This window comes from Grampus griseus (assembly GCF_964374135.1).
Source record: "Grampus griseus genome assembly, chromosome: 19".
Lineage (NCBI taxonomy): Eukaryota > Metazoa > Chordata > Mammalia > Artiodactyla > Delphinidae > Grampus > Grampus griseus.
Window position 1 is genome coordinate 16,484,336 of NC_139013.1, and position 26,931 is coordinate 16,511,266.

The 26,931-nt window shown below is 40.9% G+C and overlaps 1 protein-coding gene across 1 annotated transcript; it reads right to left on the reverse strand.

Moving 5' to 3' along the window:
• Positions 1-393: 393 nt before the first annotated feature.
• PDCD2L (programmed cell death 2 like) lies at positions 394-25,063 on the reverse strand. The gene is made up of 7 exons (XM_082677958.1): positions 24,953-25,063; positions 24,673-24,839; positions 24,501-24,561; positions 22,839-23,212; positions 21,828-21,938; positions 17,444-17,592; positions 394-837 (listed from the first exon to the last, which is right to left on the reverse strand). Exons 1-7 carry the CDS (start codon positions 25,058-25,060, stop codon positions 707-709), a joined length of 1,101 nt encoding a protein of 366 aa, XP_082534084.1. The 5' UTR covers positions 25,061-25,063; the 3' UTR covers positions 394-706.
• Positions 25,064-26,931: the final 1,868 nt, after the last annotated feature.

Below are 26,931 nucleotides of genomic sequence, written 5' to 3' on the forward strand. Positions count from 1 at the left end.
GAACACCAGGCAGGTATAAACAGCTCATGTCACAGGGCAGGAGCCTCAAGCAGCTGGAGCAGTTCCAGTAGTTTGCTCTGTCAGCACCCAGGGACAGCAAAAGTGCCAAGGCTGCAGGGGTAGTACGTGGCTGGCTGCGCTCATGGCTCTCCAGCTGCTCTCCCTCCTAGAACCCACCGGTCTGCTTACATAGGATCACCTGCCCTCTGGGCTACAGAGGAGCCACATTCTGAGCTGCCACTGTGGACACAGGCCACTGACCCTGGAAGGGTTAACCAGCCCACAACTGGGAGGTTCTAGTCCTGGCTCCAGACCCATCAGGGGTGTGAAAAAGCAAAAAGAAACAAGAGCTAATAAATTGTGAGTCAAAATGAGGTAAAAACACAATTTAAACATTAAAATTTGCTTTAATTTATATAAACAAAAGGAAAGGGTTTCCCAGGTGGCACAGAGGTTAAGAATACGCCCTGGTCCAGGAAGATCCCACATGCCACAGAGCAACTAAGCCCATGGGCCACAACTACTGAGCCTGTGCTCTAGAGCCTGTACTCCGCAACAAGAGAAGCCACCGCAATGAGAAGCCCGCGCACTGTAATGAAGAGTAGCCCCCTCTCTCTGCAACTAGAGAAAGCCCACGTGCAGCAACAAAGACCTAACGCAGCCAAAAATGAAAACAAACAAACAAAAAAACACAAAAGGAAATGCACTACTTAAATAATAATTCATCTGGGTCCTCTTGGATAATACAAAATTCTTCCACGGGAGTCTGATGATTTTGAGGCCAGCAACTCTTCTCACATGTGTATATTAGAATGGTTCCGAATTCCACAGAAAGACCTGAAAAATACAACATATTCAGGATTCCAGCAAAGAGAAAACTTATGAGATACACTCAATATTCAAAGTTTGCCCTGTTTGGGGAAAGCATCTTAGGAACTTGTGTAGAAATCAGCGATTTTTAGAACATGGCTGCTGTCATCTGCCGATGCTGGCCTTCAGGTGCAACATTTCCAGCCTCCAGCCAACCCTGCTCACTTCAGACTGGTCCCCACAATCTGAATTGGTTCTGGCAAGTCCATCCTGTTACTAAAGGCAGTGGTTTTTGTATACTGACAGACTCCCTCGGTTTGTCTCATGTCTGAAGTCAAGGGGAGATTCTGTCAGCAACCAAAGACCTCTGTTCAGTCCTGAATGGCAGGTTTTTCTTCCAATTCCAGGGCTTGTTCCTGTACTTGGTGCTCCTAAGTGTATAGTCATACCACCCCTTCGATTGTCTAGTTGGTGAATATATCGGGCAGTGTTAAATACATCGCACCCTCAAAGCCGTCTGCCCATTTTGTCTTTATTTCAAAAATCTGAACAAATGGCTAGCATATACTTGAACTCTTGGTGAAATTTAAATGTTAATAAAATAGTATACCCATCAAAAAAAAAAAATTTCAAAGTTTGCTTAGTGGATAGAGCCCAGACTCTGGAACAAGATTGCTGGAGTTTAAACCCCAGCTCTACCACCCTGAGCAAGTGATTTCATCTCTATGTTATAATGACTCTATTTATCATGATGACAAGGTTGCTGTAAGGAGGAGTAAACAAGCCAATACATGTAAGATACTTAGAACAGAGCCTGGCACATCTTAAGTGTGAACTGTTAAGCAATTAGAAGAAAATACAAAGGAAGGAAAAAGATGGCTCAATATGAGGATAACTGGCGTTGCCACAGGGAGTGATTCTACCTTACACACTGAAAAAATAATTACTTAAAGCAAAAACAGTGCTCACTAGTTTTCAGTCACAATACAGTTGCAGTATTCCTACAAAAAGTGACTGCTGATTGCAAAAAAACCCACAGATTTCTCAGTAAAATATACTTTTTTTAAAAAAAATATTTATTTATTTGGCTGCATCGGGTCTTAGTTGCGGCATGTGAGTTCTTTAGTTGTGGCACGTGAACTCTTAGGTGTGGCATGTGGGATCTACTTCCCTGACCAGGGACCGAACCCAGGCCACCTGTATTGGGAGCACAGAGTCCCAGCCACTAGACCACCAGGGAAGTCCCAGTAAAATATACTTTGAAAATAAACAAAAAATCTCAATTAGTCTTCATTGCAAATGTCTAGACTATCTGACATTGAAGATCATTTTAAAATATGTCACACTGACAGAACACTACCTCCAAGAAAGGATACAGGCAAAAAGTAGAAAATAAATCGTAAGAATTTATAGAAGTTTATTGATGGATGGAGCCACGAAGAATGTCATCAAGAGAACATGAGCAACAAGAACTCCTGTTGAAATCAGAATAGGAAATCAGGAGTGAAAAGGAGCAGTTGGGCAACTGGTTTGCTGCAGCAAAAGAAAAATACTTTTTAAAAATGTAGACAGCAATAATGGAAAGAAAATCAAAGACAGTACAAAGAAAGGCCAAAATAGAGCTGATTTTGAAAAAATAACGTGGTGAATTTGAGATAATTCCCAACTAGAATGAGCAACAGGCAGTTTTCAGAGGGCATTAGAAGGCTGAAACTCAGTACTAGTAACACCAGGAGATGAAAGAAGGAGGTGTAAAGAATTAGAGAGAATAAAATACCAAGTAGCTGAGTATTATACATGAGCCCAGAGACCTGCCACATTTGGGGGATGAGGAAGGGGGAGGAGAAAGACACGGCATATGGAGATCAAAACAGTCCCATTACACATCCAATGAAAAACATCAGAAACCACAAGAAACAGAAAAGACAGGTGAAACTTAATTACAGGTAGAAAAAAAGGCTTGAGAGAATCTCAATGAATGTAGAGGGAAAGGGAAAAGCATGCATTTGAGAGGAGAAAGGTGACCAAAGCAACTGGTGTTGCTTCCGTAGAAAAGCTACAAATTCAACAGAAAAGATACTCAGAAATAAAAAGGAAGAAAAACTAAATATATAGGTCAGAAGACCTATCCTGTCCCACAATAAAAGGATTATAGAACAATGGGACGGCAAGACATATGTTAGTTCAGTGCCTGGACTTCATAAATAAATAAAATTCTACAGGCATCCTAGCATAAAGTTAGTTACAAAGGTGGCGGCGGTGGGGCAGGATGGAAATCAGTCCACCCTCAGACTTCTACAAAGCAACATTCAATGCCAAAACATACTTCCCGGTGAGACGCAGCCATGGGAGATGACAGGAGGTACCAGATAAAAGGACTGGCGGGGCTCTCACTGTTGACAGCATGGGCAATTACAAAGTTTTGAAGAAAGAAAGTGGGGCTTAAGAACTTTATACATAAGCTGTCCTTCAAATATAAAGGCAGACCAGCACACACATTCTAAAGTAAGAACAACACCTACGAGCCCTCTTTGAGGCTATTACTTGATAGATTCCAGCTAGGAGAGAACAGTCAAAATAAAGAATTCATAGGCTAAACAGCTATGAGAATTATGGCTATAGAATACAGATTTAAAAACCTTGATAAAGCAAAAATGATACTCAAATATTTGGAGATGGAGTAGGGTATACATTTCCTTATCTGTTATAGTAAAGATAATGCATACTATTCAAAATTGAAATACAGAATGAATATAATTCTCTTAATTTCAGAGGATCTTATAGAAACTAGGGCCTCTTGAATAAAGAACCCATTACCTAGGAACTTCCCTGGTGGCGCAGTGGTTAAGAATCTGCCTGCCAATGCAGGGGGCACGGGTTCAAGCCCTGCTCTGGGAAGATCCCACAGGCCACAGAGCAACTAAGCCCGTGCACCACAACTACTGAGCCTAAGCTCTGGAGCCCGCGAGCCACGACTACTGAAGCCCACGTGCCTAGAGCCCGTGCTCCGCAACAAGAGAAGCCACAGCAACGAGAAGCCCGGGCACCACAACGAAGAGTAGCCCCGGCTCGCCACAACTAGAAAAAGCCCGCACGCAGCAACAAAGACCCAACGCAGCCATTACATACATAAATAAATAAATAATAAATTAAAACGAAGTACATGGTAAGGATTTCCTGGATATGACAGCAAAACACAGGCAACAAAAGAAAAAACAGACAAACTGGACTATAACAAAATTAAAAACTTACGTGCATCAAAGGACACAATCAGTGGAATGGGAGAAAATATTTGCAAATCATATCTGATAAGGAGGTAACATCTAGAATATATAAGCAGCTCCTACAACTCAACAACAAAAAATAAATACGCTGATTAAAAAATGGACAAAGGGGGCTTCCCTGGTGGCGCAGTGGTTGAGAGTCCGCCTGCCGACGCAGGGCACACGGGTTCGTGCACCGGTCCGGGAAGATCCCACATGCCGCAGAGCGGCTGGGCGCGTGAGCCATGGCCGCGTGAGCCATGGCCGCTGGGCCTGCGCGTCCGGGGCCTGTGCTCCGCAGCGGGAGAGGCCACAACGGTGAGAGGCCCGCGTACCACAGAAATAAATAAATAAATAAATAAAACTAACGTTTTTTCCTAAAGAATGAATGTTCATTATTTAAGTTGGCTTAATTACCTCCATTGGGACTTCCCTGATGGTCCAGTGGTTAAGAAACCACCTTCCAATGCAGGGGATGCCAGTTCGATCCCTGGTCAGGGAACTAAGATCCCACATGCTGCAGGGCAACTAAGCCCGTGCACCACAACTACTGAGCCCACGTGCCACAAGAGGGAAGCCCATGCACCGCGACAAAGATCCCGAGTGCCGCAACTAACACCCGACACAGCCAAAAAATAAATATTTTAAAAAAATTGTTTTTCCTCCATTAAACCTAATTGTTATAATTGTCACTTTGCTGTCATAATTGTTGTTCCTGTCATCCTTATAAGGATCACCAAAGGCATTATGAGTTTGTGCAGCTGCTTACACGGTGTTTTTCTTAATTAAAATATGATTCACATGCCATAAAATTTACCATTCTAAAGCTACAGTTCATTGGTTTTTAGCATATTCACATAGTTATACAAACATCTCCACTATCAGATTCCAGAACATTTTCATCACCCCAAAAAGACACCCCAGGCCCATACCCGTTAGCAGTCACTCCCCATTCTCTCCTGCCTCCAGGTACAAGCAACCACTAATCTTCTCTTTCAATGGATTTGCCTATTAGGGACATTGCATATAAAAGGAATCGTATAATTTGTAGCCTTTTGTGTCTGGCTTCTTTCACTTAGCATAATGTTTTCAAGGCACAAGTATTTGCTGCACGTTTATCATGTAGTACTTCCTTTCTTTTCATGGCAGAATAATACTCACTGGAGATACCACATTTTGTTTGTATACTGATTTGTTGATGAACATTTCAGTTACTTCCACTTTTTGGGTATTTCGAATAATGCTGATACGAGCATTTGTGTACAGGTTTTGGTGTACGTATGTTTTCAATTATTTTGGGTGGAATTGCTAGGTTATGACGTTTTTAACAATAATATTTGCAAAACTTTTCCAAAATTTTGTACCAGATGCTGCAAAAGATGCTGGGACATCAACAACTTCCTATGTGGCTGATGGCAACAGAAACTGGTAGATACCTACCATGCAACAATTTGCTAAACATGACTTAAATAATACTTGTATACACAGCTATTAAAAAGAACTCAAAGGGACTTCCCTGATGGCGCAGTGGTTAAGAATCTGCCTGCTAATGCAGGGTTCACGGGTTCAAGCCCTACTCTGGAAAGACCCCACATGCCACGGAGCAACTAAGCCCATGCACCACAACTACTGAGCCTGCGCTCTAGAGCCCGTAAGCCATAACTTCTGAGCCCACATGCCACAGCTACCGAGGCCTGTACGCCTAGACCCATGCTCCACAACAAAAGAAGCCACCACAATGAGAAGCCCGCACACCGCAACGAAGAGTAGCCCCTGCTAGCCACAACTAGAGAAAGTCCACACACAGCAACGAAGACCCAACGTGGCCAAAAATAAATAATTAAATAAATTTGTTAAGGAAAAAAAAAAAGAATGCAAAAAAATAGGATTAGACAGGCACTTCTTCAACCTGATGAGAGCATTTACAAAAAACCTACAGTTAACAAGTTACTAAGTTACCTAACGATTAAAGACTGACTGCTTTACTCCTATGATCAGAAATTTGACAAGGATGTCTGCTCTCATATTTACATTCAACACTGTATTGAGGTTCTAGTCAGTGCAGTAGGCAAAAAAAAGAAAAAAAAAAAAGAAGAAGAAAAGAAAAGAAAAAAAAGACAGCCAGCTAAGGAAAGGAAGAAGTAACTGTCTTCATCCCCAAACGACATGATTGTCTATGTTCAAAACCTGATGTAATCAACAAAATAACAGAACAGTTGCAGGGCACAAGATCAGTATACAAAAATCAATTGTGGAAATAATGTCAAGGAACATGGCAGAGTAGGAAGCTCTAGGAATCTGACCTTGCACTAAGGCAGCTACTGAGCTGGAAGAACTATCTGAAACTATCTATTTTGGAACTCTGGAGTCTAGTGAAATACTTCATCATCTAGTAAGAGCTCAATTAAGACATTTAGAGATTTTCCTTCTTTCATTTAGCAACTAGCTCCAACACCATATCCAAGAAGCTCAACAAACTTCAAGCAGTAAAAACTCAGATATCCACACCAGACACACGGTAGTCAAATGTTAAATTGACAAACTGTTAAAACTCAAAGACAAAAGGGTAACTTTGAAAGCAGCAAGACAGAAGTAACTAGCTGCATACAAGATAGCCTCAATAAGATTTAACAGTTGATTTCTCAGAAACCAGGAAAGCCAGGAGGCAATAGGATGACACATTTCATCCTGAAAGACTGTAAATAAAGAATTATGTATCTGTCAAAACTATGTTTCAAAATTGAAGGAGAATTAAGATATTACCAGATTTTCTTTTCTTTTTTTTTTTTAAAGCTGAGGGAGTTCATAACAGTACATTTTCCCTGTAAGAAATGCTAGGGGCTTCCCTGGTGGCACAGTGGTTAAGAATCCGCCTGCCAATGCAAGGTACACGGGTTCTATCCCTGGCCTGGGAAGATTTTACATGCCGTGGAGCAACTAAGCCCATGCGCCACAACTACTGAGCCTACGCTCTAGGGCCCATGAACCACAACTACTGAGCCCGCGTGCCACCACTACTGAAGCCCGCACGCGTAGAGTGCATGCTCCGCAACAAGAGAAGCCACCGCAATGAGAAGCCTGCACACCACAACGAAGGGTAGCCCCTGCTCGCTGCAACTAGAGAAGGCCCATGCGCAGCAACGAAGACCCAACACAGCCAAAAATAAAAACAAACAAATAAATAAATAAATTTATATATATATAAAAAAGAAATGCTAAAAGGAGTTCTCCAGGTTGAAATTAAAGGATACTAGACAGTAACTCAAAAACAGGAAAAATAAAGAACTTCATAAAGGACAGCTTTATTATACTTCTGGTTTAGTTTGTAACTTCTTTCTCCTATACAATTTAACAAGCAAATGCATAAAATACCAATTATGAATCTATGTTAAGAGACATACAAGGTATAAAGATATAATCTGTGATGTTAACAATATAAAGGGAAAAGAATAGATGTATATAGAAGTAGAAGTGTTTGTATACTATTGAAAGAAAGTTGGTATTATTCAAACTAGGTTGCTAAAATTTTAAGACGTTAATTGCAAAGTAATCACTAAGTAAAATACTAAAAAATACAGTAAGTCCCCTACCTATGAACCTTCAAGTTGCGAACTTTCAAAGATGCAAACATGTGTTCCATCAACATCAGGCGTGGGTGAAATTGCCGATTGCCCTCCATTTCCTATTGCTGACGATCCTTCAGCTCTATTATCTCCCACCTCCTCTCCCTCCTCCAGTCAGTAACTCCTCTTGCCTGTTCACTCGATGCCAGCCCCTGTACACCAGCTGTTGTACTGTACTACTGTACTTTTCAAGGTACTGTACTGTAAGATTTTAAATGTTTTCTTTATTTTTTGTTTGTTTTTTATGTATTATTTTTGTGAATAGTATTACAAACCTATTACAGTATAGTACTACATAGCAGATTGTGTTAGTTGGGTATCTAGGCTAACTTTGTTGGACTTACGAACAAATTGGACTTACAAACACGCTCTCAGAAAGGAGCTCATTCGTATGTAGGAGACTTACTGTATACAGACAATGAAAGAGGGAATCTAAATGGTATACTACAATAAAATCACCTAAATACCAAAAAAAAGGCAATAATGGAAGAACTGAGGAACAAAAATATTATAAGACATACAGAAAATAGCTAAATGGCTGAAGTAAATCCTTTATCAGTAATGACATTAAATGTACATGGATTAAACTCTCCTATTTAAAAAAAAGCATTGACAGATGGGATATAAAAAAATAATAAAATAACACTAATCTATATACTATTAGAAATACTCTCTTTAGATAACAGGGACACAAAGAGGATGAAAGCAAAAGGATAGAAAAAGATATTCTAGGCAAACAGTAACTAAAAGAGAGCTAGGTTGGCTATCTTTTTCTTTTTCTTTTTTTTTTGTGGTATGCGGGCCTCTCACTGTTGTGGCCTCTCCCGTTGCGGAGCACAGGCTCCGGACGTGCAGGCTCAGCGGCCATGGCTCACAGGCCCAGCCACTCCACAGCATGTGGGATCTTCCCGGACCGGGGCATGAACCCGTGTCCCCTGCATCGGCAGGCGGACCCTCAACCACTGCGCCACCAGTGAAGCCCTGGCTATCTTATTGTTAGACAAAACTTCAAATAAAAAGTGGTTACAAGAGACAAACAGGGACATTATGTGTTGATAAAAGGTTCAATAGGGCAAGAAAATATAAGGGCAAGAAAATATAATAATTATAAACATATAAGCTTCTATGTGCAGAGACCCTAAATATGTGAAGCAAAAATTGAAAGATTTAAAGAGAGAAATAGACAGTGCTACAATAATACTTGATATCAATAACTCACTTATATGGGCTTCCCTGGTGGCGCAGTGATTGAACGTTCGTCTGCCGATGCAGGGGACACGGGTTCGTGCCCCGGTCCGGGAGGATCCCATATGCCACAGAGCGGCTGGGTCCGTGAGCCATGGCCACTAAGCCTGCGCGTCCAGAGCCTGTGCTCCGCAATGGGAGAGGTCACAACAGTGAGAGGCCCACGTACGGCAAAAAACAAACAAACAAACAAACAAACAAAAAACTAACTCACTTATAATAATAAATAAAACAACCAGAGAGAAGATCAATAAGGAAACAGAAGGTTTGACAATGCAATAGTTTCACAACTGGAACTAACAGACACATAAAGAACACACCACTTAACACCACATTCTTTTCAAGTGTACATAGAACATCTCTAGGATATACCATAAGTCTCAATTAATTGAAGAAGACTTACCTCATACTAAGTATCTTTATGATCACAATGAAATGAAACTAGAAATCAATAACAGGACAAAAACTGGAAAATTCACAAATACGTGAAAAATAAACAGAACATTTTTAAACAACCAACAGGTCAAAAAAGAAGTCACAAAGGAAATTAGACAATACCTTGAAACAAATGAAAATGAAAGCACAACATACCAAACTGCAGTGAAAGCAGTGCTAAGAGGAAATTTTCAGATATAAGCACACACAATAAAAACAAAGAAAGATCTCAAGTCAATGACCTTAATGGTCTATACCTTAAGGAACTAGAAAAAGACCACACTATCAAAGCCAGCAGAAGAAAGGAAAAAATAAAGACTAGAGCAGAATTCTTTTTTAAATGGAAATATAAAAACAATAGAGAAAAACCCACAGAACCAAAAGTTTGTTCTTTGTAAAGATCAACAAAATTGACAAATCTTTAGCTAGAATGACTAAGAAAAAGAGAAGACTCAAATTACTAAAACCAGAAATGAAAGTAGAAACATTGGGACTTCCCTGGTGGCGCAGTGGTTAAGAATCCACCTGCCAATGCAAGGGACATGGGTTTGAGCCCTGGTCTGGGAAGATCCCACATGCCGTGGCGCAACTAAGCCCATGTGCCACAGCTACTGAGCCTGCACTCTAGAGCCCTCAAGCCACAACTACTGAGCCCACGTGCCACAACTACTGAAGCCCGTGCTCTGCAAGAGAAGCCACCGCAATGAGAAGCCCGCACACCGCAACGAAGAGTAGCCCCCACTTGCTGCAACTAGAGAAAACCCGCGTGCAGCAACGAAGACCCAACACAGCCAAAAATAAAAAAAAATTAGGGCTTCCCTGGTGGCGCAGTGGTTGAGAGTCTGCCTACCAACGCACAGGACACGGGTTCAAGCCCTGGTCTGGGAAGATCCCACATGCCGTGGAGCAACTAGGCCCGTGAGCCACAACTACTGAGCCTGGGCGTCTGGAGCCTGTGCTCCGCAACAAGAGAGGCCACGATAGTGAGAGGCCTGAGCACCGCAATGAAGAGTGGCCCCCGCTTGCGGCAACTAAAGAAAGCCCTTGCACAGAAACGAAGACCCAACACAGTCAAAAATAAATAAATAAAATACTGAATACATAACTACTTTAAAAAAAAAAAGTAGAAACATTAAGACAAATTTCATAGAAATAAAAGATTATAAGAGAATAATATGAACAGTTGTATACCAACAAATTGAATAACCTAAAAGAAATGATAAACTCCTAGAAACATGCAATCTACCAAAACTGACTCAAGAAGAAACAGAAAATTTGAATAGACCTATAGCAAGGAAATTGAACGAGTAATCAAAACCCTTCCAGTAAAAAAAAGCCAAGGGGCTTCCCTGGTAGCACAGTGGTTAAGAATCCACCTGCCAATGCAGGGGACACGGGTACAAGCCCTGGTCCAAGATCCCACGCCCGCGCACCACAATGAAGAGTAGTCCCCACTCACCGCAACTAGAGAAAGCCCGTGCACAGCAACAAAGACCCAACGCAGCCAAAGATAAATAAATAAATTTATAAAGAAAAGCCAAGGACTAGAGGATATAACTAGTAAATGTTACAAAACATTTAAAGAAGAATAAACACCAATCCTTCTTTAAGTCTCCCAAAAAATTGAATAGAAGGGACTACTTACTCATTCTCTGAGGCTAGTATTATCCTAATACCAAAGCCAGACAGAGATATTAAAAGAAAAGTACAAACCAATGTCCCTTATACGGATGCAAAAATCCTCAACAAAATACTAGCAAACCAAATCCAGGAGCTTATAAAAAGGTTTATATGCTATGATCCAATGGGATTTATCCCAAGAATGGAAAGATGTTTAAACATACCAAAATCAATATAATATACCACATTAACAGAATCCACAGAATTACCATGATCATCTCAATTGATGCAGAAAAAAAGCATTTGACAAAATTCAATACTCTGTAGTGATAAAAATCACTCAATAAACTAGAAATAGAAGGTAAATTCCTCAATCTGAAAAAGGCCATACATATGAAAAACTCACAGCTAACTTAATACTAATGGTGAAAAACTAAAAGCTATTCCCCTAAGACCAGGAACAAGTAAAGGATGCCTACTTTTACTTTTGTAACTTCTATTCGATACAGAAGTTCTATATAGGGCGACTGAACAAGAAAAATAAAAGGCATACAAATCAGAAAGAAGGAAGTAAAATTATCTCTGTTGGGGACTTCCCAGGTGGCCCAGTCGGTAAGACTCTGTGCTCCCAATGCAGGAGGCCTGGGTTTGATCCCTGGTCGGGGAACTAGATCCCACATGCATGCCACAACTAAGAGTTCACATGCCGCAACTAAAAAGCCCGCATGCTGCAACTAAAGGTCCCGCATGTCGCAACAAAGATCCTGTGTGCTACAGCTAAGACCCAGCACAGCCAAAATAAATAAATATTTTAAAAATAAAAAAATAAAATTACCTCTCTTGCAGACGATGTGATCTTTTTTCCAAGAATACTTGTTTTTTTAAGTTTATTTCTTTTTAATTTATTTAATTAATTTATTTATTATTTTATTTTTGGCTGCATTGGGTCTTTGTTGCTGTGCGTGGGCTTTCTCTAGTTGCAGCGAGTAGGGGCTACTCTTTTTCTTTTCTTTTTTTTTAATTTTATTTTTTATTTTTTTGGCTGCATTGGGTCTTCATCGCTACACGTGGGCTTTCTCTAGTTGCGGCAAGCGGGGGCTACTCTTCATTGCAGTGTGCGGGCTTCTCATTGCGGTGGCTTCTCTTGTTGCAGAGCACAGGCTCTAGGCACACGGGCTTCAATAGTTGAAGCGCGCGGGCTTCAGTAGTTGTGGCACACAGGCTCTAGAGTGCAGGCTCAGTAGTTGTGGCACACGGGCTCAGTAGTTGTGGCTCGCGGGCTCCAGAACGCAGGCTCAGTAGTTGTGGTGCATGGGCTTAGTTACTCCGCAGCATGTGGGATCTTCCCAGACCACAGACTGAACCCGTGTCCTCTGTGTTGACAGGCGGATTCTTAACCACTGCACCACCAGGGAAATCTGACAGGGGGCTACTCTTCATTGCAGTGCATGGGCTTCTCATTGAGGTGGCTTTTCTTGTTGTGGAGCATGGGCTCTGGGCACGCAGGCTTCAGTAGTTGTGGCACGTGGGCTCTAGAGTGCAGGCTCAGTAGTTGTGGCACACAGGCTTAGTTACTCCACAGCATGTGGGATCTTCCCGGACCAGGGCTCGAACCCGTGTCCCCTGCATTGGCAGGTGGATTCTTAACCACTGCGCCACCAGGGAAATCCCAAGAATGCTTGTTTTTATTTTGTCTTTGTCTCCATACTTACATTTCCACACTAACAGATCAAAATCAAATTATCTTCAACTCAAATATTCATATTAGAATAATGATAACAGAACACAAAGATTCAGTGTTTCATCTTGATGTTTTCTAATCAGAATTGTTTAAAAAATACCTAGAACTCACCAGTTCCTAGGATAGTTACCAGAAAGTGACAAAATGTTTTTTTTTTTTTGGCTGCACTCCACAGCTTGCAGAACTTCCCCAATGAGGGATCAAACCCGTGCCCTTAAGCACCAGAGTCTTAACCACTGGACCACCAGGGAAGCCCCCCAAACTGACAAATTTAAAGAAACAAAAATAGTAGACAATCCTGCAAGTGATTTTAGTTGTTGCTATATTTTGTCCCAGGAACAAGTCACCTCTTAGAAAAACTACTCCAAGATCAAAGCCTGAAATGATTTTCAGTGTAGTAAAAAAAAAATTACATGTTATTATAATGTCCATACACCTAATGATGTAGGTAAAGATAAAAAGTGATCTCTTCTTATGTGCTTCAAGCAATTCAAAAGAAATATATAAAGGTCCTAAGAAATCAGGTTAGATCTGAAATGCAGTAGGGAATACAAAAAGCAAACAACTTTCCTTGTTTATGATTGTAAAAGAGAAGTAGGCCATGGTAAACAAATACGTCACATGACAAGGTATGTTCATGTTAAGAACACTTCCATAACCACAGAAGAAAGGTTTACTGATTGCTGAAATAAAAGAGGAAATGGATATGATGTACCTCAGGGAATTACTGGTAAACCGGAAAAAGATAATGCTGACATAAAAATGCCCTCATTGCAGATACTATACATGAGTGACTATGGCAGTTGTGCAAAGAGATAGAAGCCATTATTCCTCAACTGTATATGATTATGCCAAACGTGTGCCTTGGTCAACTCATCATCTTAAGAGACAGAATTTCTGCTTCAAAAATTAAACCACGCTAACCTTTTAAAATATTGTACAATGAATAAACATGTTTTGTGAATTCGATGAGTAGATGGAATATTTTCATGTCTGTTCTAAAAGTACTTTAGATACACATAAGAATACTCAATGGTCATAAAGATCAAATGTAATCAGCCACCATCCCATGTAAAATCATTACATTTGGCAAAAACTATTATGTGTGTGTGTATATATATAAAATATATATTAGTAAATAGAGATGATCTGATCTTATATGTAGAAAATCCTAAAGAATCCACACCAAAAAATTTGGTTTAGAACACTTGTCTCTGTTGTTTTTATATTATCCTTTAAGATCTCTGCTCTAGCCTTTATTCCTTCCTTTCTTCTGTGAGCTTTGCTTGGTTGGTCTTCTTTTGCAAGTTCCTTAAAAGGTAAACAGTTAGGTCATTGATTTGAGATTTTTCTTTGTTTTCAATGTATGTGTTTACAGCTCTAAAAATGACCCAGCAATGCCATTCCTAGGATATACCCAAAAGAACTAAAAACAGGGAGTCAAACAGATATTTGTATACCACTGTTCACAGCAGCATTACTCATAATAGCTAAAGGATGGAAATCTCATCAAGTTAAAGAATTTTTAAAATTTGTATATACATACAATGAACTATAAAAAGGAAGGTAATTTTGATACATGCTACAACATGGACAAACCCTGAAAACATTACGCTAAGGGAAATACGCCAGACACAAAAGGACAAATGTTGTATGATTCCACTTGTATGAGGTATCTGGAACAGGTAAATTCACAGAGACAGAAAGAGATAGAACAGAGGTTACCAGCAACTAGGGGAAGAGAAAATGGGGGGGTTAATTCCTTTCTGGGAGTGGGCGAGTAGTTAATTCTTAATGGGTACAGATTTTCTGTTTGGGATAACAAAGAAGTTTTGGAAATAGATAGTGGTGATGGTTACATAACATTGTGAATATACTTAATGCCACTAAACTATACACTTAAAGAAATGGCTAAAATGGTAAATTTTTTTTAACATCTTTATTGGAGTATAATTGCTTTACAATGGTGTGTTAGTTTCTGCTTTATAACAAAGGGAATCAGGTATACATATACATATATCCCCATATCTCTTCCCTCTTGCATCTCCCTCCCTCCCACCCTTCCTATCCCACCCCTCTAGGTGGTCACAAAGCACGGAGCTGATCTCCCTGTGCTATGCGGCTGCTTCCCACTAGCTATCGATTTTACATTTGGTAGTGTATATATGTCCATGCCACTCTCTCACTTTGTCCCAGCTTAGCCTTCCCCCTCCCCATGTCCTCAAGTCCATTCTCCAGTAGGTTTGCATCTTTACTGCCATCTTGCCCCTAGATTCTTCATGACCACAAAATGGTAAATTTTAAGTATGTATATTTTACAACACATCTTTTAAAAAATCAATTATATTTAAATATACTAGCAGCAAACATCAGAAATTGAAATTTTTTAAATGCCATTTACAATAACATAAAAAAGCAGTTAATATTTAGAGACAAAACTGAAAAAAGATGTGTAAGACTATACATTGAAAAGTATAAGACCCTGCTGCAAGAAATTAAAGAGAACGTAAATAAATGGAAAGACATACTATGTACATGAGTTGGAAGACTCAACATTAAGATATCAATTCTCCCCACACTGATCCAGAGAATCAATGCAATCCCAATCAAAACCCCAGAATGCCTTTTACTTTTTAAAGAAACTGACAAGCTGATTCTTAAAAACACAGAAATGCAAAGGACTTGGAAGAGTCAAAATATCTTTGAAAAGGAAGAATAAAGCTGCAAGATTGACACTACCAGATTACAAATCCTACAAAGCTACAGTAGTCGAGACAGTGTGGCAGCGGTGTCAAAACAGAAAAACAGATTAATGGAACAGAATGCAGAACAGAGAGTACACAAATAAATTAATACATATATGGACAACCAATTTTCAACAAAGGTAAAAGATAATTTAGCAGAGAAAGAATATCCTTATCAATAAATGGTGCTGAAACAACTGGATATTCACATGGAAAAGAATGAACTTGATCCATACCTCACACTATATATAAAAGTTAACTCAAAATGGACATAAATCTAAATGTAAAACATAAAACTAGGAAAAAACTAGTGTCCTTGGGCTAGGCAATTATTTCTTAGACAAGACATTAAAAACATGATCCATACAAGAAAAAATTAATCAATTGTCCTTCAAAATTAAAAACTGTTTTTTGAAAGGACACTGTTTAGAGAATAAAAAGACAAGTCATTTTATTCTGACTAGGGGGAGAAAAAGGAATTGTTTTCAAGTGGAGAAACCTGAAACACCAGGTGATCAAGGCTAACATCAACAGTCAATGTATAAAGATGCACCCTTGATATCATGTGTGACATGAAGAAAATGGCATTTTACCCCTGTGATTTTCCTCTCAATAACCCATAATCTCATTCTGATCATAAGAAAAAAATCAGACAAATTCCAATATAGGGGCATCTTACAAAGTAAGTGACCAGTACTCCCCAAAATTGTCAAGGTCTTCAAAAATGAGGAAGTCTGAAAATCCATCACAGGCAAGAGACACAACAACTAAATGCACTGTGGTATCCAGGACAGGCGCTTGGGTATCAGGTAAAAATTAAGGAAATCTAAATAAACTATGGATTTTAGTTAATAATGTATTAATACTGGTTCATTAATTGTAATAAAAGTACCACATTAATGTAAAATGTTAATAAAGGGGAAACTGGGTGTGAGGTATATGGGAACTCTATGTACTATTTCTTAATTTTTCTGTAAATTGAAAGCTTCTGAAGAATAAAGTCCATACCAAAAAAACAAATAAAAAAAGGCAAGCCACAGACTTGGAGAAAATATTTATAAATTATATACTAAAGGACTTGTATCCAGAATAGATACAAAACTCTCAAAATTCAGTAATAAGAAGACAAACTATCCAATTTTTAAAAACAGAAAATGATTAGAACAGATACTGCACCAAAGAAAACATATAGTGGTAAATAAACACATGAAAAGATGCTCAAAATCATTAGTTGTTAGAGAAATGCAAATTAAAACCATGTGACATCACTACACACCTGTGAGACTGGCTAAAATGAAAAAGACAGACCATATCAAGTGTTGCCAAGGATGTGCAACTCTCATGTATTGCTGGTTGGGATATAAGTGGCACAACCTCTTTGGAAAACAGTTTGGCAATGTCTTAAAAAGTTAAACACACACTTACCATATAATTCAACCATTTTTCTCCTAGATACTTACCGAAAAGCCTATGTCCATATAAAGACTTGTACACAAATGTTGATAGTAACTTTACAATAGCCCCAAATGGAAGCAACACAAGTTTTCTTAAAATAATTCTAATTTTGCTGGGGGGCAACTAAGCCTGCACGCCACAACTACTGAGCTCGCGCACCTCAACAAGAGAGCCCACGTGCCGCAAACTACAGAGCCCACATGCTCTGGACCCCGTGTTCCACAACTAGAGAGAGAAAACCCGCATGCCAAACTAGAGAGAAGCCCGCACGCCTCAACGAAGATCCCGCGTGCCGCAACTAAGACGCAGTGCAGCCAAAAAAAATAAAGAAAATTAAAAAATAAAATAAATATTAAAAAAATAATAATAATTCTAATTTCCCAAATTTTATGTAATATGCTTATATTTTTTAAGGAAACAAAAATGAAACAATAGTCTTTCATTTTAAAAATAATTCCAAATTAGTGCTAGAAACCCACAAACTCAAATAAATGAATGGCTTATTACCTAAATTAGCACTTCTGAGCATGCTGACCAGCGCTGGCATAAGCTGAAACTCAAATATCCTTCGGATTCCACAGTGACTGCAGGCTGGGAGCTCAGTGACTTCTGATGTAGGGCAGGTCAAGAAAAGTGGTTCTCCACTCCAGGAATACCTAGAGCAACGAAATAAAGAACCGTGAATCAGGGCCACGTACAAGTCACATTCCAACATCTAAGACCACGCTTTGCAAATTTTGTTTCTTTCTTGGAGAGTATCCGGAGCAAAACCAGAGAACAAAGAAAATCCAAAGGCCCAGAAAAATAGCTGCAAGGTTGTATATCAGAGCAAGATATCTGAATTCTTATCAATGGTTACCAAGTCTAGATGAAGGCACTAAAGCTAATGTTGAACTGAATCTAACTAAAACTGCAACAAACCCCGGGGTTTGAAAATCCCGGGGTACCACAAAAATAAATAAAAATAATGTATATTAGTTTGGGAAACACAGGAAAGTATAACAAGAAAACCAAAATCTACAGTATTCCTCAAACCATGAAGCTAAGATTTTTCTTAAGTTCACTTATTTTTTATGCATTTGGATGCACACATGTAAGTAGGTTTTGCTTTTTTTTTTTTTTCCGGTATGCGGGCCTCTCACTGTTGTGGCCTCTCCCGTTGCGGAGCACAGGCTCCAGACGCGCAGGCTCAGTGGCCATGGCTCACGGGCCCAGCCGCTCCGTGGCATGTAGGATCCTCCCAGACCGGGGCACGAACCCGTGTCCCCTGCATCGGCAGGCAGACTCTCAACCACTGCGCCACCAGGGAAGCCCAGTTTTGTGTATTTTTTAAAAACAATAATTGGGGTCATAGAATATTTATAATTTTTCTCTTTTCTTTCTTTAAAAAAATATTTATTTATTTAGGCTGCACTGGGTCTTAGTTGCGGCCCGCAGGATCTTTGTTGCAGCATGTTAAGTTGCAGCATGTGGGCTTAGCTGTAGCACGCAGGCTTCTTAGTTACAGCATGTGGACTCTTAGTTGCAGCTTGCAGGCTTCTTAGTTGTGGCAATGCAGACTCTTAATTGCAACATGCCTGTGGGATCTTAGTTCCCTGAGTAGGGATGGAACCTGGGCCCCCTGCATTGGGAGTGCGGAGTCTTCCCCACTGGACCACCAGGGAAGTTCCTGTGGGATATTTTTATAATGGCAGTTCTTGGTGACCCTTGGATATGAGAGTAAAAGAAGGCAACAGAAGTGGTTTTGAGCTTCTGGCTTGTGAAACTGGGTGAGTGTTGATGCTATTCTTGAGATGGGGGTTTAGGAGGCTGTTATCTGGGGTGTGGGGTCTTGATTTTTCTTGAACTACAGAGTGTGTCCTTATCAGTTTGACTTCCATCTTTGTAATTAAATCTTTGTTAATTATAATAGTTTTGATTTTATTTCCCCTGTGCATTCTACTTTATAAGTTTCATATATTGAAGACATAATACTTTGTAGTAAGTAACAAGTGCTCATAGGATATTGAATCATACGTCTTGGAAGTTCATTGCCCAGGTCTTCCATTTCTACCTGTGGGTCCGTGGGCAAGTCACTTAACCTTTCTTATCCTCAGTGCCTCATCTCTAACGTGAGGATGATGATACAACTACCTATTTCATAGGATTCCTATGAGAATCAAATGAGGTGATGAGGCAAATACTCTGTAAAATATACGTAAATACTGGCTGTTGTTTGAAATCCACTATGCTATGTTTTGGGGAAGCAGAGATCTGTTAGGATCTTTTCGTTTTGTTTTTTTTTAATTGGCCATGCTGCGTGGCTTGTGGGATCTTAATTCCCCAACCAGGTATCGAACCCGGGCCCTCGGCAGTGAAAGTGCAGAGTCCTAACCACTGGACCGCCAGGGAATTCCCTAGGATCTTTTTTTTTTTTTTTTTGCCGTACACAGGCCTCTCACTGTGTGGCCTCTCCCGTTGCAGAGCACAGGCTCCGGACGCGCAGGCTCAGCAGCCATGGCTCACGGGCCTAGCCGCTCTGTGGCATGTGGGATCTTCCGGGACCGGGGCACGAGCCCGTGTCCCCTGCATCGGCAGGCGGACTCTCAACCACTGCGCCACCAGGGAAGCCCTAGGATCTCTTAATAGCACTGGCATATTTATCTATTCTTCATCATCTTAGGACAAGGGTCTACTGAATCACCTAATTTCTGTAAACTCTTTGGTGGTAAGGACAGTATATAACTCTCATGCAAAACACAGTGCCCATGTATAGGAGGTATTTGGTGGAGCCAATACCCTTTCAAATGTGGTATGGGTGAAAAGAACCTTGGTTTAGGTCTTAGAAGACTTGGCCTTGGGCAGATGACTTTACCTTTATTTTCTCTTCTGTAAAATGGGCCTAATACCTACTTTACAGCATGTTTGGAAGGATTCAGTGAACGTATTCATTCATCCAGCAAATATTTATTGGGTCTATTTTAGATGCTGCAGGTGCAGCAGGAAATGACACAAAGTCCGTGTTTTTATAGCTTTAGCTTTCTAGTGAGGGAAGTTAAAAATAAATAGACATGTTGTATGATTTCCACAAGTGATAAATGAGGAAAATAAAACATAGCTATTATAACTAGGATGTCAGAGAGGCCTCAGAGGAAATGACATACCCAGCAGGTTATAGTATATAAAAATAATGACATAGGGAAAACTTGGAAAAATGGGTCCAGATAAAGTGGACAGAGTAAAATAAAATGGTCTTTCTCCCCTAATACCTGATATGATGAATATAAAAGGTAAAAGTCAGCCAAAAATAAAATAGAAAAAAACAAGTATTAAAAAGAAAATCCCTTCCATCAGCAATGAAATAAGGAAAGGAACTTAATACCATAAAACTCAAGAGTGGCAGCTCAGGACATAATATCACTAAATGTCTAATACAGGTCTGGGTACCTCACATGTATTTAAATATTTATTTTTGTAATTAATTTACTTTTCACAGAGGAAGGTAGAGAAATTTCTGGAATGGTTTAGTGTGAGTTCTAACCATACAGCCTTCTTCTTTCACCTCTTCAAAATATACTGATTAGCCCACAAAATCCTGAGAATTGCAGTAATAATCTTGAATCTGGAAAGCAGCAAATAGGAAAAGAATCTGTATCTTCTGCTGTAGGGCTGTTGGCCAGAGAACTGGGTGTGGTGGGGTGAGGATGCAGGGAATTAGGAATTGCCTCTCAGAAGCAAAAGTTGTTGACTAGTTACAGTAATGATAAAGAGGTCAAGGGCAATTTCTTCCCCATTAAAATGGGATCTCCCAACATGTAAGACATTTTACACTATCTGAGAAGTCAAAGTGAAACCCAGGTGTTCTAGTAGATTGCATCTGGTCTTACAGAACCATATCCCCACCCCACTTCACTACAGAAAAGTAGAAGAAATGAAAAATATGCTTGGAGAAGGGGAAAAGAGCAGACCTCTGATATGAGATAGACAGAAAATCAGTAAGAAAGCCCACACACCGTTTTGGAGAAAACTGGTGGTCTAAACAGAGTTGCCCCCTTCAGGCATGAGCTAGATGCAAAGTGGCATTCCACTCCTGTAATCAGTAAAATTAAAGAAATGAATAGTACAAACAAAAATGAGCCAGGAACCATATCTGGAAGAAAACATAAACTGAGAACACATAATTCCCAGCAGAGTTTTCAAGATATAGAAGAACTTTGTAAGAAAATACATTCAGTGAAACCCAAGAGCTCAAAGTTGAGAAAATGAAGTAACTATGAGAGGCCAAGGGAAATTGAATTGCTAAAGAAACCAAGCCACACATTACATATTGAATAAATTTAGAAATAATAGACTTGGCTGAAAATCGAAGTACTGACGTGGTTAAAAGAGTTGTGAAAATCTAGTGAATGCAAAAGAAAAAGACAAAGCAATTAGAGAGAAGGTGATATCTATGGAAGGTTGATAAATATAACTACTATAAGGATAATTGGTGTCCAAAATAAAGAACTCAACAAATGGATGAAAAACAATACTCAACGATGAAACAGGAAATTTTCCCCAAAATGAAATAAGAACTGAAATTAAAGTACAAGAGTGATTGAAGTGAGAGACCTAGCCTGGTGGTGGTTTTAAAAGTATTTTCTTTTCTTTTCTTTTTTTTTTTTTTTGCGGTACGCGGGCCTCTCACTGTTGTGGCCTCTCCCGTTGCGGAGCACAGGCTCCGGACGCGCAGGCTCAGCGGCCATGGCTCACGGGACCAGCCGCTCCGCGGCATGCGGGACCATCCCGTACCGGGACACGAACCCGTGTCCCCTGCATCGGCAGGCGGACTCTCAACCACTGCGCACCAGAGAAGCCCTATATACATTACTTTTACAATCAAGAAAAACAATTTAAAAAAATGTGCCTTTACCTCAAAATCTGCTCTTGACAAGCAGCAATTCTCTTCATGAATTTGTAAAACATCTTATCTCCACTTTTAATTATGGTCTTCTCATATTTTTCATCACCATCGCTAGAAAGACTAAAAAGAGAAGCAAAAAACACTTTTGCCTGTATATATCCAGAGAATTACAGTATTTAGAAATATACTGAAAATTATACTGAACAGCAGTAACCCCCCCGCTACCCTTCTCTCAAGCCCTGCTTCCTCGCCATTTTCAACTCTGGATAATTATTTGCAATTTAAAAAGTCATTATGTCCACTCACTCTCTCCATTTCTTTCTCCATTATGGATTATTTTCAAACACCAACACTTCTTCACACACTCCAACAGTATTCTGAAAAAGCTTACAAATGATACAGCTCTGGTAAAGAACCAGGTCAACTCCCCATATATCCTACTGTAATTCTATTATAATAGCAAAGTGATTATTCTTACTTCAAACTTTAGAGGGTTTTGGTTTATAAAGCCTTTCAAGACCTATTCTCACACTTAACTCCAAAAACCATGTGAAGAGATACACCACCCAGATATCAGTATCATCCCCATTTTACAGGGGAGAATTGAGGCTCTGGGAGGGTCTCTGAGGTCCTAGGCCAGTTCTTGAGCCACAGGCAAGAGTCAATAAACAAATGGCATTTTCCTAACTTACCTGTCTCTGTTATACATTTAAAAACAGAAAAGTTAAAGAGCTAGTAAACCCATCTTGTGTAAATACTTGGTATCCCTAACTCGTTTGTTCACTTTCCTGAGGGTCCCTATAAACAGAACAAAGTGTCTTCAAGCTAACTCGAGGGTGGCTGGTAAGATCCCCTTGTCTGTCTCCCTTTCTCATCTGAGAGGCATGAAGCAGAAAGGTCCTACACACACAAGTGCTGCCTGAAAAAGTTTCCCCAGATACGAGGGTAAAACCAAAGGGTACCTACTGTGGCAGCTTCCTGATCAAATCACCTCTCACGCTCAGCAGTACGCACTCTCACCTTTGGGAAAGCAAGTGTTCCATGTCAATTCCCTCTCTCTGTTGATACTCCCTCAGAAGGCTCTGAGCATGATCTAGACTGACAAAGTCTCTGTAGTCATCCTCATCAACAACACAGATGTAGTAGGGCAGGAACTGTGGCAGCACGGAAGGCAAGGCCATCCCTTCCCCAGGAGGCAGAGGAAGAGCAGCACCCGGGACAGTATCCTGCAGGCGGAGGTCTTGGAGCTGGGCAGTCCAGTCTCTGTCTTTGGCACGGCTGGAATCATTTCCAAAATCTGAGATAAACTGTGGTGGAGGCGCCTCCTCCCCGTCACTTCCCCAGTCATCTGCACCTTCACACCAATCCTCAGCTGTGAGGCCATTCTCCTGTTTCTGGAAAAATATCCAGTGAATGTGGTTCAAGCACACTTGGGTGATCTCACCTACTCCCTTGGCTTCCTGAGCCACCCATCCCTTCACCTTCCTGAGGGAGCCTTAACACCAGCACCCCCCGCCCTCCACTCTGGCACACTCTGATTCAACTTCCTGGACCCCATTTACTCAAAAGCATGTTGGAGGTGACAAATATTGTGTTTCCTTTTCAGGGGCACCATGGCAAATGCAGTACAGTGGTTTCTTCAACATCTCTTTCAGTTGTGCTTCATGTATTGCACATGGTAAGAAAGAACTACATTTCCCAGACTCCTAAGCACCTGGGGTCCTAGGTGTGATCAGGGGGTCTGTGTCTAGAGGGAGACACAAACTTGAGACAGAGTGAAGTGGAAAGAAGAGCCATGAAAAAAAAGGTAGCTGATCTGTAGATGGAGACAGCAAGGCTCTGGAGTCAACAGTTCTGAACAGGGCAGCTTCCATTCACCGGAACACATCTCAGTTTCCTGACTGCAAGCGAGGTTAGCAGCTCCTTGACAGGCCAGTTCTGAGGTGTGGTTCCGGAGGTCACTCCTGGAGTCATCTCCTCCAGGCTATCCAAATAAGTTAGTAAAAACCTAATTTTAAGTCTGTCTCAGCTTTAAAAAGTCAAAGTGCTTTTCTATTATCTGCAATTGAACCCTGACAAATATAGGCAGACACCACCTTTTTATTCCCAGTACTGCTAGTACTGTGCTTGGCACACATTAAGAATTCAGTGTATATATAAAGCAGCATTCACAGGCAAAGGGAAGCTGAATTTTGTTCTGCAGCTACCAGCTTGCCAGATTTTTTTAATTTAATAAATTCGGGTTTTGTCGTATTAAATATGTTTGTTACATACACATATACTTATCACAGTAAGTATATTTACTATAAACACACACATATAATGATATGTATGTACACACCCATACTTTTTCCCAAACAGAAAAATCCGTAAGCTATGTGCTTCCATACCTCCAGTGCATAATTAAAACAACTAACAAGACGTTAAGGAAGTACCATTTTACGGTTCAAAAAAAAAGCAAACTGTGGTGTGATGAATTGGGAGATTGGGATTGACATGTATACACTGATGGGTATAAAATGGATGACTAATAAGAAAAAGTAATAAAAACTAAACATAAAAAAAGCTGAAACCACTCCAAAGTACTTCAGAGAACATGGCTTAAAGTTTGTCTTAAACGAAATTCTGGAAAATACCCTCAAATGACAGCAGATCATAATATGATAGTCACAAGCGCTTTACCTGAGCGTCCTGCGTCTCTTTCTCTCGCGTTTGCAGGCACTGGGAGCGGAACACCTTCCAACTTCATAGTAAAGAAAAACTGCGGTGAAGGGTCCATAGCCGACTGCCAGCCGACTGACCAGTCCCCTCCGGGTGCGCCGGGGGCTGGCCCCCCACCCCCGCTCCCGCCTACCTGCGCGCCCTGCCGCTAGCGCACCCCGGGCGGGGGCAAGCGAACACGTGCAGGAGCCGATGAAAGGGGGAGCCTTCCAGCGGGCAGTACACCTGCACGACCAGGACAAGCGGCTGCCTGCAAAGTTCACACACTGGCCTCGGCGCTGCCACGGCGGGCAGGGCGTCCTGAGGGCAAGGGAGGCACTCAGACCCTGACTCTTACCCGAGACCTCGCCCACTCCCTCACCCCGTAGCCCTCACCAGCACCCGCCGACCCCGGCTCCGACGCCCCACCTCACCGGAATGCCGCCCAGCTTGCTCGTGGTCCAGGCGCCCAGCCCCGTGGGGCAGCAGTGCACCGCAGTATCGCGAAGCCCGAGCAGCACCGGCTTCCGAACGGCCGCCATGACGACGAGGCGCCCAAGCGAAGAGGCGAACTACGGCAGCCGAGAGGGTGCGCCTCTCTGTGCACGCGCACTGCCTACGCCTGAGAGACGGCCCCGCCCCCTTCAGACCGCTTCCGGGGATACAGTTTGGAACCCGGGGAAGATCCCGGAGCGGCAAGGCTTTTTGGCTCGTAGTGCGCGCTGCTAAAGGAAGTTGGCACCCTCTACCGTGAACTAGTCTTACCAAAAAGTTTTATCTAAAATAAGTGGGATATGGGACATCTCTGGCGGTCCAACGGTTAGGGCTACGCGCGTCCACTGCAGGAGGCGCGGATTGGATCCCGGATGGGGGAACTAAGATCCCGCATGCCATTCGGTGCGTGAAAAATAAATAAATTAAATAAAATAAGTTGGATAATAGTACTGTCGTTAACAAGCCCCTCCCCCAAAAAACAAAAACACGAAGTCCTAAATTTTTATTTATTTTCTAAATTATTTTTTAAATTTTTATTGGAGTATAGTTGACTTACAATGTTGTTAGTTTCAGGTGTACAGCAAAGTGAGTCAGTTATACATATACATATAGCCACTCTTTTTTTTTTTAAGATGCTTTTCCCATATAGGCCACTATTGAGTAGAGTTCCCTGTGCTGTACAGTAGGTTCTTATTAGTTATCTATTTTATATATAGCAGTGTGTATATGTCAATCCCAGTCTCCCAGTTTATCCCTTCCCCCCCAAGAAAGCCCTAAATTTTTAGAGAAGACACATCGAAATGCCTATAGATGAAATGATATATCTGGGATTTGCTACATGATGGGTGGGACTGTAGATGAAATTAAATGGGCCCTGGGTTGATAATTGTTCAAATTTGGTGTCAGGCACAGGGTGGTCTCTATGCTATTTGACTTCTATATGTTCGAAATTTTCAGTAATAAAGTTTTTTTAAATGCCTGTGGCACACATAGGTGAATTTCAAAAACATCGTGCTAAGTGAAAGAAGCCAGACACAAAAGGCCACATTCTGGAAAAGGTGAACTTTTTGTAATCAAATGGATGGTTGCCAGGGTTTGGGTTTAGGGGTTTAGGGGGCAGAGGTTGACCACAAAAGGTGCCAGGAACTTGTTGGAGTGATGAAAATGCTGTATATCTCACTTGTGCTTGTTACATGACTGTATACATTTGTCAAAACTCAGAACTGTACACCAAAGGAAGATGAATTTTACTATATGTAAATTATACCTCAATAAACCGGACTTAAAAGAGCATGTTGCAGAAGCACTATTTCAGGCTTCATACCATGGTATGTAAAAAAAAAAGAGAAAAAAAAAGAAAAAGAAAGTGACTTCCCCTGTGTTCCAGTAGGTAAGACTCTGTGCTTCCAGTGCAGGAGGCCTGGGTTCAATCCCTGGTGGGGGAAATAGATCCCACATGCATGCTGCAACTAAAGAGTTCGCATGCCACAACTAAGAAGTCTGAATGCCGCAACTAAGAAGCCCACATGCCACAATGAAGATCCCGCATGCAGCAACTAAGACCTGGCACAGCCAAAATAAATAAATAAATAGTTAAAAAAAAAAAAAAAAGAAAGAGGACACAGGTGCCTCCTGATGTTTGGCTCCAGCCCCAGCGAGGACCTGGAGGTGAAACCAGTTTACTTCTGGTTTATGACTGCCAATCTGATGGCTTTAAAGGTGCTGTGAAGTCCAGTCTTGCTGTTCACTTCAGGTCTAGCCAAAGAGGCTGGATGACTTGGTAGATACTTGTTATTTTAGCTAATGTTTCCCAGGATACATTTCTAAATTATTGCAAGAAGAAACAAACTTCAAAAGTCTTCTTGGGGACTTCCCTGGCGGTCCAGTGGTTAAGACACCACGCTTCCACTGTAGGGGG

Excerpts from the sequence above, each read along its gene's own strand:
- PDCD2L (XM_082677958.1), bottom strand. The coding sequence starts at position 25,060 with ATGGCGGCCGTTCGGAAGCCGGTGCTGCTCGGGCTTCGCGATACTGCG. Across the intron at positions 24,840-24,952 it reads GCAAGCTGGGCGGCATTCCG|GACGCCCTGCCCGCCGTGGC; the intron begins GTGAGGTGGGGC and ends CCTTGCCCTCAG. Across the intron at positions 24,562-24,672 it reads GCTAGCGGCAGGGCGCGCAG|TTGGAAGGTGTTCCGCTCCC; the intron begins GTAGGCGGGAGC and ends TTTACTATGAAG.